General features: G+C 53.0%; 1 protein-coding gene across 3 annotated transcripts in view; it reads left to right on the top strand.

Moving 5' to 3' along the window:
* The window catches only part of Gnb1l (G protein subunit beta 1 like), a 70,104-nt gene that overhangs the window by 45,158 nt on the left and 7,653 nt on the right, over window positions 1-17,293 (top strand). For 2 of the 3 annotated variants that reach the window (XM_052158226.1, XM_052158228.1), the window contains exons 5-7: window positions 929-1,091; window positions 5,160-5,258; window positions 9,412-9,627. In XM_052158226.1, coding sequence (XP_052014186.1) covers window positions 929-1,091; window positions 5,160-5,258; window positions 9,412-9,627 — 478 coding nt within the window. The remainder of the gene's footprint in view (window positions 1-928; window positions 1,092-5,159; window positions 5,259-9,411; window positions 9,628-17,293) is intronic. The other variant, XM_052158229.1, reaches the window with a different exon arrangement.

Genomic DNA, 17,293 nt, shown 5'->3' with positions numbered 1-17,293 from the left:
CAGTTTCTATAGTTCTGTGTGTCTACCCATGCTGTCTGTGTGCCTTGGGTCCACTTCTGTCTGAGCTTCCTGGCCCAGTGCACTGTCATCCACACAGTCACAGTGCCATAGGCTTCTGGCTCCGGCTCAGCTGGCTGGCACTGTTGTCATTGTGCACAGTGACAGTCACAGTGTCTGTGGATCTGTGGGTCTGGCACAGTCCTGTCATGTGTCCATCTCCCCAAGGCCACATCAAACAGCCTGCCATCCCATAAAGCCCAGAGCAACCCACTGTGGTCGGTTCTCTCCTGGTTCCCTAACCTTCCTTTTCTAGAATGTCACAGGAGTAGTTACCTGTTGCAGAACCTTCAGATGTGGCTCCTTTCACTTAGCAAGTCACCGCCCAGCGCCCTTCCAGCTGTCGCGTGCGTCAGCAGTCGCGCTGTCCCTTGGCTGAGTGGCACTCTGTGCACAGCATACTTGGCCATTCTTTTGTTGCAGAGCCGCTGGGTCATTCCCTGCTCAGGTGATGATGCATAGAGCTGCTGTCAACATGTTTGCTTGGCATTTAGAGTGAATGTGTGTCTCAGAGACACTTTGGAAGAGGCCCGAGTGAGACTTCTGAGTCCTTAAAGACCGTTTACAGAAAGAAAAGGGGTGCGAGGTATACTTCAGAGTGGCGAGAGACTGGCCATAGGTGCGTGCCTCGGCGTCCACATCCTTAGGCTACAGGATGGCCTGGCCTCGGCGCCCAGGATACAACTCAGATGTGAACACTGAGGGGAGCCCTCCTCACTGAGGCCTTCAGTGTGGATGCTGTGAGGCTTGCCTAGCTATCTTTTGGAAACATGGCTACCTTTAGCACTGAAGGGCTAAGGATCAGATGCTGGTTACAGAGGGCACATTTGTGTTTACAGTGTCTCACAGACCCCACCCCTTGCTTTGTCAGTCAGGGCCGGGACCTGCGGCTGTGCCTGTGGGACTTGGCAGAGGGCAGGAACACCGTGGTGGACTCAGTTCATCTGGACAGTGTGGGCTTCTGCAGGAGCTCCATCCTGGTCAGGGGACAGCCGTGCTGGATGCTTGCGGTGCCAGGGAAGGGCAGCGATGAGGTAAGGGCCAGCCCTTGGAGCTCCTTCTGTGCTGGCTTTGTCTTAGCCAACACACTTGTCCTCCTGGGGCCTAGCACTGCCCCAGGACCCTGCCAGCTGCAGGTCTGTGGCTTCACGGCCTTACTGCAGCTGCGGCACCCTTGGGCTGCTCTTCTGTGACGTCATACCCTTCCAGGGCAGTGGTGGAATCAGGAAGGACTCAAGCAAACCTTGAGACTTAACACTATTCCAGGAGGAGGGCCACTTAGGGCTGTGTCCAGGCGTGAGTGTATGTGTACACACATAGACAAGCGTACATATCTGTTCACACATTCATGTACTCACACACGCATATACACACACACACACACACAGAGAGACAGAGATAGAGAGAGAGAGAGATCTCCCAGAAATTGGGACCTTGGTGCACTGCTGGCCTGGAGGAGGCACCAGAGATATCAGTATAGTGACACAGTGAATATATAATACACAGTGAAGAAAACTGAAGCAACAGGAGAGTTTGCAAAGCGGGACAGAGCTATGACACAGAAAATGCAGATTCTGGGGGGCTGAATGAAGATGGGGGTGGCCACAAACTCGGGGAAGGGAGGATGAAGCTCGAATTCTAAAGCCAGAATGGGCTCAAGTCTGGAGGCAGGAAGAGGGGCCGAGGAACTCCTGGGCTTCCAGGCTTCCTGTGAAACAAACTGGTCCACAGACTGGTAAAAAGGAAAGCTACAGGAAAAAAGATATCTGAAAACCACAAGCTAGCTGCAATGAGGCCAGCGTAATGTGGAGTCCAGGAGATGGAGTCAGGCTGCAGTCCCAGGGCCCTCTGCTTCCTGTGAGAATAAACTAACCCTGTCTCGGGGCTTCTTGCTATAGAATCATAGAGCTAGGGGCACAAGGCATGGCCAGTGATGAGCAGCCAAAAGGACAGGACTATGCCCTGATCCAAACGCTAAGGGTGAGGATGCTTCCCTCCACGGAGCCTAGGCATGCAGAAGTCAAAGATACGCGATCTGCACAGCCCACAGGCCGTGACAGGAAGTCATGAGAAGCCCAGAAAGCCCCCATTGTAGTACCTGGGAGAGGCTGGATGGGAAGGAACTGTTCAAATTTGTCTCAGGCTAAGAAGAGGGACAGCGAAGCCAGGACTGTGTGGGAGTCTGGTCTGGGGTGTGCAGTAAGAGCATAGAGAGCACAGCAACCGTCCTGTATCAGAAGGGCAGGATCCCAAGGTCCGGAGGAGGGCTGACACCTTGCCTCGCCTGGTCCCCCGCCTCTGGGAGTGGGAGCCTCCCTGCTCACGGAGCCTCCTGCAGACACTTGAGCTTCCCCCTGGCACCCAACTCCAACTTTTTTTTTCCAGAAGGAAAAAATGCTAGGTTTGGGCAAGTGTGGCCACCCAGACCGCCGTGAGGGAGCATACTCCCAGCATCGCTTGGGCCTGCGCCAGCGGTGCGCTTCCAGGGCCCAGGGGAGGCAGATTCCAGGCCGACTGGAAACAACCATTTGCCAATTTGCTTCTGAAAATGCAGTGTCCGGCTGTTGAGATGGCTCAGTGGTAAAGGTGCCTGCTGCCTAGGCTGACAGACAACCTGTGTTCAATTTCCAGACCCCACACAGTGAAGAGTGAGAGCTGATTCACAAAAGTTGTGCATGCTCGTGCACGCGCGCGCGCGCACACACACACAGACACACACACACACTTACTAATAAATAAATGTAATAAAAATTGTTTTGAAAATACTGTGCCACCTGCACTGAGGATGAGGCCAGGAAGCTTGGTTAAAACTACACAGGAGCCTGCGACCACCACAGAGAAAGACTACTGAGCCACAGCCTGAGGGTGGCAGGCCCTCTCACCCCTCAGAGTGGCATCTTGTGTGTCTGTGGCTTGGGATGGCCTGCCTTGCTATAGAGGAGGAAGCAATTCCCCTACCCCTCACATTAATAAAACTTTTAACAGGTTTTTGGCAAACTGGCAAGAAAAGCGTATGTAGCTCCTAATTGGTGATTTAAATGCAATCACGAACAAATAAATACCTGTTACTATCTCATTATTTATGAACGAGATCTGCTTGGAGACAAAAGGACTTTTCTTGGGCAGGAGCCAAGCCTAACCCGGTACACCAGCCTGATCTGCCAGTGCCATTAGGAGCTGCCTACTCAGTGCTGCTGGCTGTGGAGGACTGTGGGCCTGAGGAGGCAGGGCTGGGGATTGGAGCTAGTCCCCTTCCCCTCTGCCTTCCAGTCTGGGAGCAGCTTTAATGCGGGCTTGCAGGCCCACCGCCACACTGGCCATGTCCACCCCGCTGCAGCAGCTTCGCCCTCCTGCTCTGTTAGCCTCTGTCCTGGCTTCTTCCAAACACACCCCCTTCCCTTACTCCCTCCCACAGACAGCCAAGGGTTCCTCCAACTCAGTCCGTCTCCCAAAGGCCTGAGCATGCTTCCCTGCCACCACAAAGGCAGAGGCTATGAGACTCACCTACAGCAGCTGGAGCAGAGAGCTAGGAACCATTTCTAGTACCCAACTTGGCTATCAGAAGCCCAGTCACTGTGACCTGGTGAGATTACCCTGCCAGAGAACACCCTGGCCACCCATCTATCAGAAGTGGACATATCGGCCAGGTGGTAGTGGCGCACGCCTGTAATCCCAGCACTTGGGAGGCAGAGGCAGGCTGTTTTCTGAGTTCGAGGCCAGCCTGCTCTACAGAATGAGTTCCAGAACAGCCAGGGCTACACAGAGAAACCCTGTCTCGAAAAACCAAAACAAAAAACAAAAAACAAAAAAAAGAAAGAAAGAAAAAGAAAAAAAAGAAGAAGTAGACATATCAGCAGGACTCCAACAGAAGGAGCAGGCTGTGGGCTTGGCATTCTGCATAGCCTGGAGGCTGCCCTGGACTTGGGCAGCTGATATAGAATCATCTCTGTGGCTGTGGCAGATAAGGTTCTATGTGGCATGGGTTAGAAAGGGCAACCCAGCTCTTACATGCTCAGGTTCTGGCTCCACAGACACCATCCTCAGTCTGGCCATACCAGGTATGTGCTATCCAGTAGATGCCCTGCAACTGCAACCTTTGGAGCTCTGATGCCATATGTGTGCAAACTAGAGCATGCTAAGCAGGCTCATATCTGTGCTCTTGCTCTTGCTGATATCTGGAGAAACTCAGGGATTCCAGAACCCACTCAGCCCTGTGACCCCAGAAGGTTTACATAAGCCCAACAGTATAGTAGAACCCCACGCAGATAAAAGGCAGAGAAACATCTGGTTGACACTAGGCTGCAGCATGTCATGTGGGGCCCTTCTGTTCCCTGAGCTCACAAGAGAGGTGTCACATCACCCCAAATGAATGAGGGTACAGGGTTAGCATCTTAGGTATGGGATGTCTGGGAACCCAATCCAGTCTGGTCCTTGGGCCTTGGCTATCCACTAAGAATGATGCTGGCCAGCATATAAACAGTCTTCTTGGATTTCCATACCTACATGGGAATTTGGGCCATGTGGGCCACAAGGCCAATCTCAGCCTAGGCACAGAAAGGCCTGGGCATCTTAGTAGTCTGGGTTGGCAAGTCAGCTACTTGGATACTAGGAAACCAGGATTCGGTAGAACTGGCCTTGGCTCTGGGTAACATGCTGATTTCCTAGGTTGGTGGTGGATGGGTCCCAGGCTTTCTGCATGAATTATGCCTCATTTTACATGCCTGAGATTATTCAGAGAGGGCCCTTGAAAATCCTACCCAGGCAAGAAAAAAACAGGAGGGAGAATGACCAGAAGAAACAGGACCAAGTAGACCAGGATTTGCCCAAATGACAAGGCAGGGGAAGGCATGTGCTAGCTACTTGCTGGTAAAATGTTGGTCATTCAGGAAAGATGGGAGTATTTGTTTTGTCAGGACCCCAGGAGCATCTAAGCTCTCTAGACTGTGCAGACTAATTAGGAGGCTCTGCTCTCAGGTCCCTACAGGGAGAGGAGCAGACAGAAACTCGCAGCAGCCTTGGCTAATCGCCTTAAACGTCTCTTGTTTGCATAGCATAGACTTGGCTTGGCCTCAGCCCAAATCAGCTTGTCTTCTCACTGTCAGGTTCAGATTCTGGAGATGCCATCCAAGACGTCAGTGTGCACCCTGCAGCCGGAGGCAGGTGCCAAGCCAGGCATGCCCATGTGCCTGGGGCTGTGGCAGGTAAGACAGCATGTGCCAGCCACACCTAACAGCCCTGAGTCATGCCCCACTCAGGGTTGGATTTGTCATCAAATCTACGGGCACTGTCCCTTAGAGACCATGTATCTGCTGTCCTCTGTGGCCCAAAGCTGACTGGACATCAGGTTCTCCTGAGCTGGTGTTGGTGCTTGGAAGGCACCCCAAGAGAACCCCGCAGAGAAACCAGGCGCCCATACCCACACTCCACAGAACCCTGCCAGGGTGTCATGCCGATGCCCAGATGTAGCTATGAGGAGGGCACAGTTGGGTCAGCTGTGAGACCCGCTCCCAGAAGAGCGTGCCCTTTTCCTCAGCACCTTGGTCCTTGGCTCGGCTGGGGCTGAGGGAAATCTATCTAATGCCGACAAGCCTGCATGGGCGGCACTGTGCGGACAGTCATTCTTTCCACTCCTTCACCTTCTGGGACGTTAGCATGATGTCCCCACGGACATTCCATGGAGCTCTACCCTGGAGCCATTTTCTTTGTTCTTGACTGTTTTTTTTCTGTTGGAGGGTCAGGTGCTATCTTCTGGGTTGCTGCAAAAACTAAGGCCCAGGTAGACATCACAGCCTAAGGTCTGGAGTTGTACCCTCCCCCACAACACACACACATACACACACACACACACACACACACACACACACACACACACACACACACACACACACGCACGCAGGCCCAGACCTTTCCAGGATGAGGCTTTCCCTGGCCACAAAGCATTTTTACTTCCTGGGTCACTTCTATTTTCTGTATTTATCTGCAAGGAATCCCAGAAGCCTCAGTGTCAGTGTCTTAACTGGTACAGACACGGCAGTGGGAGAGTCACAGGCTATTGCCTGTTTTGAGAGGGATTGTAACCCTTTGGCCATCTTCCTAGTTCTCATTGGTAAGTTCTGCTTCATGGGTTGCTGCCTCTTTGAACTCTTCTAAAGGTGAGGTGAGGTGGGCTTGTTCAGTTTGGAGTTGCCTGCGTGACCCGCAAGAGGCACGGGAAGGGCAGCTCTGTGCCTGCCCCAGGGATTCTGTCTGTCTCGATGGCACAAAGGCTTCTGGCCTGCGTCCAGTTGGCTTTCTTTGCAGTTCCCTTTTTAATTCTTATATGTGTGGGTATTTTGGCTACATGAATATGTGTGTACCACTTGTGTGCCTGATGCCTCTGAAGTCAAAGGGTAACTTCAGATCCAGAACTGGATTGCAGGTGGTTGTGAGCGACCATGTGGGTGCTGACACACATATACCAAGCCAGGTCCTCGGCAGAGCAGCAAGTGCTTTTACCCACTGTGGCATGCTGCAGCCCCATGCAGCCTTTAAACTGCACGGGCTGGGCTAGATTTGAGCGTTTAGTAAGCTGATCCTGTTGTGCTGCCTGGCTGTGTAGCTTCCTGGAGAAAGCCTCGGCAGAGCCAGGGCAGACCCTACCTGACAGAGCTCCTGCATCTGCAAGTCTGCAGCCTGACTCAGCAGGAGCCACGTTCTTGCCTCGGTGTGTCCAGACACAGCTCCCCAAGAGTTTCTGGGCGCTTCCCTGGGAAAATTAATGTCCCCTCATCCTGTCCCCCAACCTTGCTCACACTGACCATGATACACACAGGCCCTGCAAAGGCACCTGCGGCTGCACACTCCTATTCTGTACCCTGGAAAACAGGTCATTGCACAACCGTGTAAAAATTCCATCAGAAAAAAAATGTGTAGAAAGGATGTACCAACTTGTTAAGGTAATTAATATAGTTGACAGAAGGACAGATCACCGCTGTGTTGGTGATGAAGATCCAGTGTGAAGCCCGCAGCTGCTGAGAGCCTCTGGTTAGAAGACTGCTCTTTGTTTCTCCTAAATCCGGAAATCCGAGGATATGGAATCTCTGAGTGTGGCAGAGGTTTCTTTCTGAAGTACTTGGGTCTATCTGTAGTTTCCCCTTAAAGTACCTGTGCTGCATTGTGACAGTAATTATAGGATAGGTCAGGCTGTAAATCAGGCTAACTGAGCTAACATCATCAGTGCCCACCTTAGGGAAGGTTCCTAGTCTGAGTTTTGGGGCCTCTTCCGGAGTTCTAGTACATAGCTTTGGGATTCCTTTGGCTCCTGGCTGCTACCATCTCCCAGGCTGTACTTCAAAGGGAGGAAGAGGCTGCAGAGCCAGTTTTTGTCTCTGGGTCCTAACTGAGGGCAAGGGGACTGCTAAAGAGAGCAAGGCAGGGTGACTTCAGATCCTCGGCTCTGCAGCAGCAAGCCTTGACCACCAGAGGCCTCGTGGCGACGGACGAGAGCACTTGTCCAGCCTGTGGTGCCTGTCACTGGAAGGCTGCAGAGACTAGGGTAGATTGAGTAAAGTGGCCAGGTATGGGCCGTGGTGGTAACTGGCTGGAGCTGAAATTCCAGGCATACCTTCTGGGCCAGTCTGGCTCCTGCTCTGGCTACCATGGGAGAGGGGACGTTCTAGTAGCCCAGTAATGAATAATCTATGTTGCTCAGAACTCATAGTCAGCAAGCATTGTACATGCCAGCTAGAACTGATAGCAGTGATGATGGGGAACGCTGGACTCCCTGACTGAAAAGACAAGAAAAGTGGCCTGGTGAGGAGAAGCAGCAGAGCCAGAGCTGTAGGAATGGGTGTGGATGTCAGCTCAGACCACTGCTTAGGGCCCTACCATGTCGCCTGGGATAGTTCTCTCCAGTGGGCTTCAGGGTAGCTCCTACCCATCCCGAGGGTGGTGAGTAGGAGTGGCAGCAGTGGGCCTGCGTGCCTGATCGGGGTGCAGAGGGTTCTGGAGTTCTTCCCCCTGGAGCTGCCCCAGTCCTGACCCAGCTCGTATCTGCTTGCCTACGCAGCCTGTCTGAAGGGCACACAGTGTGGGTCTGCACAGATCTCCAAGCAGGTGACCTGAGAAGCACAAGCAGGGAGCTCATCCCTGTGATAAAGCTCAGGACCAGCACAGCAGTGCAGCCAGGGCGCTGCAGAGCCAGGCCCACGCACGCTCAGAGACCTGAGACAGCCCTGCCGCTGGGGCTAGGGTCAAAGGGCACAGGATGGGCTCTGGCCCTGGGGAGGAGGACTGAAGATGCTGCTGAAAAGAAGTCACTGAGAAAACAAGGAAGGAAGCTTCAGGCCTCCTCCCAGGCGCTCGCTCGCTCCCTCCCTCGTGTTCTGTATATGTGAGCTTGATCACCAACAGGACGCAGTCAGCTTACAAGCCATTTCTGGAGTCAGTCAGAGACAACCGCTCTGGCCTTTGGCAAGTTCACTACTTGCTGAAAGCCTGGTAGTTGTGTCCTATTTCCTGTTGTGGCTGTCCCTTCACATGCTAGTCTCTAGTGGGCCCTGCGCCCCCCCCCTCCACCAGAGGTGTCCTGCACCACACCCCAGTCACAGCATGTGCTGACCCGAGTGAGCGTCCCGGCCCTCGTGCTGTTTGTTAGCTGCATGCCATAGCCCCCCCAGCTAGCCTGGGCCTCCCTGCTCAGCCCTGTGCAGTTTCTCTCAGGCTGCTGTGCGGTGCAGGGACTGATGGCATGTCCCTGAGGGTGACTTGGAATCCTGCAGCACTCTTCTTTTGTAGTTGTTTCAGAGGCTAAATAAACGAGCGTCAGCCCAGGGCGCGGAGCCCTCTGACCCTCGCCCTCATCCATCACGACAGTAAGGGCCTCTCACACCAAGCTTCCAAGGGTGGGGGCCTCCGCAGTTCCATTAACAAAGCCCAAAGAGGCCTTCTCACTGAGCGTTCAGTCTTCCTGCCTGGTGGTTCTAGATGACTGGCCTCAACAAGGGGTGGCTTCAACACTTACACCTGGGGCAGATGAGGAGAAGGACAAGGCCATCGTAGCTGCCCGGGGTGCTGGTGGGTGCCATGGGTATCGTGCCATCCCTGATGTGGACAGGATCCAGTATAGGTAGACATGCATGCAGAGGTCTCTGGAGTCCACCTCTCGTTCCTAAGCAGCCGCCTTACAAGCCCCACGGGAGGGCTGTGGGAGGTTGTTAGGGTATAGAGCCCAGGCATATGGGTATGGAGAGCGAAGGAACTGTTCTCTGGGCCAGCCCACGTCTGGGCGTGGCCAGAGAAGAGCTGTTCCCACACCTCTAAAGTTTATTGAAGACAAAACCCTTTGGGAGCCAACCACTGTGCCATTCCCCACAGAGTAACTCCAGTCTCCGCCCCCTCCTCCTGGCTGGCTATGAGGATGGATCGGTGACCCTGTGGGACATCTCAGAGCGGAAGGTGTGCAGCCAAATCACCTGCCATGAAGAACCTGTCATGGGCCTCGACTTCGACTCTCAGAAGGCCAAGGGCGTCTCTGGCTCTGCCGGGAAGGCACTGGCTGTCTGGAGTCTGGGCGATCAGCAGTCCCTGCAGGTCAGTGCACAGGCCCGGGGCTCATTTATCCTGCTCCGCACTAACAGTCTGATAGGCTGAAACAATATTTAGGCATGAAGAGGAGCCGCTGCAGTTCCCTAGCTAATTAATCACTCGGAGGCAGTAGGGGAGCAAGGCCAGTGGGCGTGGGCTTTCCATTCACATGGTTTGGGTTTCTCCTGGACCTCGGGTTAACAGCCATCAAGTCTTGTCCATCTAGAGAAAAGGCACGTAGTGTCCAGGCAGACCAAACTCCTTTGTGAAAACTCGAGGAATGTGGTGAGTAAGGAACTGATTAATCAAGGGGGGGGGGGGGGACAGAGAACTGTGGAAAGTTGTGCACAGCCATGGCCTGGTCTATAGGCTGCTCCTGGGGAGGCGCTGGCCACGCGTAACAGATCCTACCACACAGGAAGGCCTTGGCTGAGCCGGGCTTGTAGACAACCCCACCATGTCTCATGGACCCTCCGAGTTGTTACGGCCCCAGGATTGCCTCTGTCCCTCAGAGTGCAGCATAAGGGGCCCAACTGGCTCGTTCCCCACTTGGGATGGAGGGGTTGTGGAAGATGTATCCAGACTTGGTTTTGCACAGGCCTGCCAGACCACAGGCTGCCAAGCCCCCGGAAGTGGCTTGGTTACGCAGACTCAGGGCGGGAAAGGAACCTGTTACTGGGAGTCTCAGAGATAAACTCAGCCGTGCAAACAGCCTGGTGGCAGAGCTACACGCCCTGTGGAGGATGGCCTGGCTACAGCCCAGTTCCCAGCTTCGCTGGACTTAGCTAGCGCTCTGAGGATAGAGCTTAGGGGTCTGGGGACAATGAAGTGACATTCATAAGTAGGGACAGATCCAGGAGTGCCCCACTGGGGAGCAGAGGCAGCAGAGATAACCTGGCCTCCCACCAGCAGTGTCTAGCAGGAAAAGAAGGTAGGCAGTGAAGACCACTGGTCAGGCAGGCTCCTCGGACCCATAGCTCTAAGCCAGGGCCATCCCGGGGTCCAGCTGTGCTGGTCACATAAGGGATTTGGAATAAGACTGCCCTGTGTCAGTCCATCCTTCCTTCCCTCAGTGTCCGGTGTCCGAGAGACCCACAGGTTCCTTGCTGTGAAGGGAGGGGACTCCAACCTTCAGGAGAGTCCCTAAACCCTCAGAATCATGGGAAAGCACAGCACTCAACCATTGGGTCTGTCCTGAGTCCCACCTCACTGGTGCTGAGCCCGGCAGGCAAGCGTGCAGTCTCCTTCCCTCACTGCTTCCTGCCTCCGAAGCCTGGAGGAGAGCAGCAGCCACCCCTGCGGTCCAGCGTCCATCCCTCAGTGGCTTGACGCTCGCTCGCTAGCCCGGAAGGCAGAGGGCTGACAACCTAGGCAGCTCCTGCCAGAGCTATGCAGCTCCTACTCCGGCCCCTGGGGCGCTGCACCCAAGAAGCCCTTCCAGCCCAGATACTTGGAATCTCCCAGCGTGTTTGGAAAACAGCTGCTGGAACTTAAGACTGAATTTATGGGCATGCTCCAGTCCAGAGATGAACTTTTACTCTACTAATGATTTGAAAAGTTAAAGCAGAAGGGGCCTAGGAACTGCAGCCTGGAAGTAGTTGGAGTGAGGTAGGCAGGGCCTGGCTCAGCAATGCACATCAAAGGAGGGGAACCCAGCCCCCCACTGAGCCTGCCTTCCTGCCTGGGAGGGTGAGAGTGACTCCGGTTTGGTGAAGGCTGGGTGCTATTTCTTTTGCCCAGAGTCAAGCCCAGAGATCCTGGTTCTACACAGCCCAGGTCTCTGGGAAGGAAGCATCTGGTAATTTGCCAGGGCAAGCTATTTGAGGTAATTGGTAACACCTGAGGGCCATAGAGATGGCCTCCAGTCCCCAGCACCCTCACAGGTACCATGGCACCAAACATGGCTGCCTGCCTTGGCCCAGGCCCCACGTTGGTTCAGACCATGTTGGTTCAGACGTGCCTTCCTCACATCCTCCTCCTAAAGCCTCTGAGGAGCCCAAATCAATCTCCCAGCCGCTTGGGACACAGATCCCCGGCTGAGGCGCCCGCAGCCTTGCATGGGTAATCAGAACCAGATGGGGCCGCGCCGAGCATTCTTGGCACCTGAGGTCATGAGTTGTAAGAGTCACTGGTGGCCAGAGATCCTTCTGGAGGGTCCTGAGCCCAGGCCAGAGCTCAGGCAGGGAGGCCGCAGTGACCAGTGGGATGCCCACAGACACAACCTACCTGGGGGTGCCTGTGAACCTCAAGCCTGCCTCCCGGAGGTGGCTCTGCTGCTAGCCAGCAAGTTTGAGCCTCAGGCATTGTCAGGTACAGGTGGTGCCCAGGCCCCGCTCCTGCCTCCACATGGAGTGTAGGGCCCATAGCCTTGAAGCAGGGACTGATTTACAGCCAATAGTATTTTAGGTCTTTAAGCAATAACAAGGCTTCCCCACCCCAGTGAACCCTGGGCCAGAGCAGCCCAGTTTGCTCAGCAGAAGAGTCCCAGCCTTGTGTTGTGCAGTCCTGGTTGTGCCACAGTCATGGCCCCCCAGAGCCACTGGGGGAAGCTAGTCAGAAAAGCGCAGGGTCATCTTCACGTGCACCAAGAGTGCCTGTGCATACTGAAGCAGGCATAGGGTTTGCAGAGCGGTTGTGGGCACGGTGCTCACTTGTATTCGTGTGAGGGATATTGGGGCACAGGGCCCACCCATTCCTCCATGTCCCTGCAGATCTTTCTCACACTCAGGAGCTCGGCCCCCAGGTGGGCACTGGTCTTTGTCCAGTTTAAGTTTCTAGCAGGCTCCCAGTCTCTCACCTCCCTGAACACCCAGTCCTCCAGCCAGGCTGTCTCTACCTCTGCCATTTTTTCATGTTTCCAGGTGTGCATGAGGCATAGACTTACTCCCATCCCAGAGGGCCGTGGTTGGTCAGAGTTGGCAGACCGGCCCTCTCACATGAAGAACCAGTAGGGGGGCAGGGGAAGTGATGTGGGGGCTCCCCTTGCTTCTGCACATCTCTGCCTCTGAGGATCAGTCAGGCCTCTGCTGGACCTTGCCAGCACAGGAGTACTTAGCCAGGTACAGGGTTAAAAGCTGCTCTCTTCTCTCTGGGAATTGACAGTGTTGATAAGTTCCTGGGACAAGGAGAGAGCAAGGAAGTGTCCCTAAGACGGGAGGGCTCTGAGTGGGTTCCAGTGGGGACTCCCTATGCCCAACAGTCCCCTCTCCACCTCAGCCCAGCGGAACATCCCCAGGAAGACAAGGATAAAATAGCGTCAATCCAGTCTGCTGCACAGGTTCTCCCCCTCCCCCCAGTGCCGCAGGACCATAGCACTCCAGTCTTAGGAGGAGCAACTGGGCCTGTCTGCAGGCATGGGCGGGCCCCACATGCATGCTCAGGCGCACCACACCACTGCATCTACCCCACATCCTGCCCCAGTGCAGGCTTTGAGTGCAGCCTGTGTGTGGAGCCCAGTGAGGACGGACCATGCAGAAGGGGTGTTGGAGGGTGCATGCCAGCGATCAGACTGCCTGAGCTTACACATAGCTGTGCTCTACAGCCCTTCCAGTGCTTGTGCCCGCACGTCTGCACGTGGGGGAGCATTTAGCATTAGAGCTGGGGCCCTGCTGGGTGTGAACATCCGAAGGTGGACACAGTATCCAGGATACACACAGGCAGCCTGGCCACAAGAGACAAGCAGAAGGGCAGGAAGAGGTGGTCAGGCCAGTGAGCACAGTGTCAGCAGGTCTGTGAATTGGAGCCAAGCAGCTGGAAGGGCAGGGACAGCATAGCAGCAGTTAAGCTGAGGACTGAGCCACCAGCTCAGCACATTGGGACCCAGACCTGCTATATGCAAGCAGGTCACCTGGGATAGAACTGGGCAGGGAAGCCGCGCTTCCCATTGCACAGTGACAGGTTGTTATTGGGTGAAGTTCCTTCCATGTCTGTGGGGGAAAAACTGGATTGTGAGTGCTAGGTTTTGACAGATGTGTTTATTGCCTCTCTCTGACTGACAGGGATTTTCTTTTTCTTTTATTTGTATATGTGTGTGTGTGTGTGTGTGTGTGTGTGTGTGTTTTAGTTTGCACAGGTACAGGCTGGCCTCTGGTATTTTCATCAGTCACTCTCTGTTATTGTTTAAGATTCATCTTATTTTGAGGTGTGTATGTGTGTATGTGAGCAGAGGCTGGAGGAGGGTGTTGGATATCCTAGAGTTGGAGTTCGAGCTGCCTGACAGTGCAGGTGCTGTCTCTCCAGCCCCATCCACTCTCACTTTTTCTTTTTAAAGATTTGTTTATTTATTATATGTAAGTACACTGCAGCTGTCTTCAGACTCTCCAGAAGAGGGCGTCAGATCTCATTACGGATGGTTGTGAGCCACCATGTGGTTGCTGGGATTTGAACTCAGGACCTTTGGAAGAGCAGTCAGTGTTCTTAACCACTGAGCCATCTCTCCAGCCCCCACTCTCAATTTTTGAGACAGAGTCTCTTATTGAACCTGGAGCTTACCATTTCACCTAGACTGGCTGCCCGGAAGCCCCAGGGATCTCCCCCTGGGATTACAGGCAAGCACCATTGCCCTGAACTTTTTATGTGGAGCTGGCAGTCCAAAGTCGGGCAAACATTGCTAGAGGAGCCATCTCTACAGCCTTGGGTTTTCTTCCTGACTGTTGATGTAGTAAATGCAATTGTTGCTTTCCCTTTAGTATCAAAGCAATGAAATATGCCTGTAGTGTCTGCGCTCCAGACGGCTGAGGCAAGCAGATTACTCCAGCGTAGGAATAGAAGATAGACTCCATCTCAAAAAAACAGTCGTTCCAAGCTAAGTCGGTGCAGCACATGTTTTCCCCATTGCTTGGCTGGGTCAGTTGGGTCTGCTGGGTAACTGATATCATACAGTTCTGCTGATGGTGTTGAGGGGCTAGGAGCTGCTGAACAAGCCCCGCTCTCCTGCTCAGACTAAGTCTGGACTGTTTTACTGCAGGGCTGGGGGTCCAGTGGGGCCTCTTGCTGCTGCATACACACTTGGCCTGAATTGCTTCAGACTGGACTCTACATGGTGGGCTTGAGAGGGGGGATCCTGTCCCAGTCTTCTTTCTTGTCTTACTGTCCTGGGGCACACGCAGTCATTCCAACTCATGTTGGACATGGCACCTCTCAGACCCAGTTCCTCTGGCGTGTTCCCACACTGTGACCCTGTAGCTGGGTCCCACGCTGCCAGGTGCCGTCAGGCCTCACTTCTGCGGAACCGTGTATCCATTTGTCCCTGACCTGAGCTGAGCTGATTGGAGTTCTTATGGTCCCCCACCCCAGAGCCCAGCTATCTTCTAGTTTTCAAATTCTAACTTAATTACACTGTGGTCAGAGAACAAGGTCTGGATGATTTCAGTTCTCTGAAATGCAGAGAGCTGGTCCCGTTTGCACAAGTGGACCACATGTGGCTGAGAAGAAAAGGGTCTCTCTAGGTACACAGCTGTGCACTAGATGCCTGGCTAGGCGCACATGCGCCTTAGGCCGTGTAGAGAGCTGTGCTAGCTCTGTCCTTCCCCCTTCTCCACCCTCATTGTTTCTTGCTTTATGTATTTGAAAGCTAGCTCAAGAACAGCCAGTAGGGCTGGAGAGATGGCTCAGGGCTTGAGAGCACTGACTGTTCTTCCTAGAGGTCCTGAGTTCAATTCCCAACAACCACATGGTGGCTCGCAACCCTCGGTAATAAGATCCAATCAATGCCCACTTCTGGTGTGTCTAAAGACAGACATAGTGTACTCATAAATGAGAGAGAGAGAGAGAGAGAGAGAGAGAGAGAGAGAGAGAGAGAGAGAGAGAGGCCATGTCTTCCTAGTTTTCTTCAGTCACCTTCAGGAAGAGAAGTCTATTCACCAGCTGTTAGTGTGGCTTAGACCAAAATTTAGGATTTCTCAGTCCTTCCTGGCCCTTCAGGGTGTAGGTGTGTCTCTTGAGGTGCTAGCTTTTGCTCTGCTGCGGTTGTTTCTGGTTTTGTTTTATTCCTTTTTCATTCTTTCATAAATTTTCTTTTTATGTTAATATTTTAAAAATATTTGTATTTTATGTGTGTGGGTGTTTTGTGTGGGTGTGCCTGTTAACCACGTATGTGCAGTGCCAGCAGGGGTCAGAAGAAGGTGTCTAATTTCCTGGAACTGCAGTTACAGATGGCTGACAGGTAACATGTAGGTGACAGGAATTGAACCTGGGTCCTCTAGAAGAACAGCAAGTGTTCTTAATAGCTGAGCCATCTCTCCAGCCCCCTTATTTTAATTTTTGAGACAGTTTCATGCAGCCCAAACTTCCCTCAGTCTTACCATGTAGCCAAGGATGACTTTGAATCCCTGATCCTACCTCCGACCCCTGTACCAGAATGACATGTACTGCCACGCCAGCCCAGAGGGTTGCATTCTATACAGTCCTGGGCTATTTTGTTTTGTTGTTGTTGTTTTGTTTTAAGATACACAGTTTCTATATATAGTCCTGGCTGTTTAGAAACTTGCTGTGTGGACCAGGCTGGGTTCAGACTCAGAGATCTGCCTGCCTCTGCCACCGAGTGCTGAGTTAAAGTCCTGTGGCACCATGTCACATGCTGTGGCTGGCACTCCTGGAATCACGAATGATTTAGGGGGCCTCCCAGCAACCGTGGCTATTTTCCAGTAGATTCTCAATGTGGCCAATGTGGTGGCTTCTGAGTATATGTGAGTCATTTCTGATGTGCCTGTGCTCTGGAAAGGCCTTTGTGGGGCACAGTCCTGGATCCCACCTGCATGGGCTGTTGACAGGTCAACCCCCAGCCTGCCTGCCTCTGCCTTCTTAGTCCTGGGATTAAAGGTATGCAGCACCAATGCCTAGCTTAGACAGTTTTGTTTTGTTTTTTAAGCTTAAAACCACAGTATTTTTAAGAGATTTGGGTTTTGTTTGTTTGTTTGTTGTTGTTATTGTTGTTGTTATTGTTGTTGAGTCAGGGTTTCTCTGTGTAACCTTAACTGTCCTAGAACTCACTCTGTAGACCAGGCTGGACTTGAACTCAGAAATCCGCCTGCCTCTGCCTCTCGAGTGCTGGGATTAAAGGTGTGCGCCACCATGCTTGACGAGATTTGTTTTTTAATTTTTGTTTATGTATTGTGTGTGAGTGTATACCTTGTATACAAGTGCCTGTGGAGACCAGAAGAAAGCATTGCATGACCTGGAGCTGAATTGCAGGTGATTGTGAGCCGCCATATGGGTTCTGAAGGAGCAGTCAGTGTGCTCTTCCTGTTAAGCATTCCCTGCCTCTGCCCTACCACACACACACACACACACACACACACAGGCACACATGTACACAGGCACATTCCCACATGTACGGATGCACATACGAATGCAGAGTGTTTGATATTTATCAGCAAGGGCCAGCTCTGGCACTTTCCCTGGACACCCAAGTCCTATCTAGAGTTCAACCCTTTTATCTGGAAGAAGACATTTTTGTTTGTTTGTTTATTCATTTATTCTGTATGTGTGTGCACAGTGAGCATGCAGAGGTCAGAGGACAGTTTGCAAGAGCAGGTTTTCTCCTAACCTGTAGGTTCTAGTTCACTTCATTATAAAACAATTTCCCATCTGCTATTAGCCATGTCCTATACAGTTTATTCTAGTTGGTATTTTTCGGCTCTATATTTCCTTTTAGACTGGAGGAAGAGGGACA

Source organism: Apodemus sylvaticus, chromosome 15, assembly GCF_947179515.1.
Source record: "Apodemus sylvaticus chromosome 15, mApoSyl1.1, whole genome shotgun sequence".
Classification (NCBI taxonomy): domain Eukaryota; kingdom Metazoa; phylum Chordata; class Mammalia; order Rodentia; family Muridae; genus Apodemus; species Apodemus sylvaticus.
The sequence above is the reverse complement of the archived record's forward strand: the minus strand, read 5'-3'. Positions and strand labels throughout refer to the sequence as shown.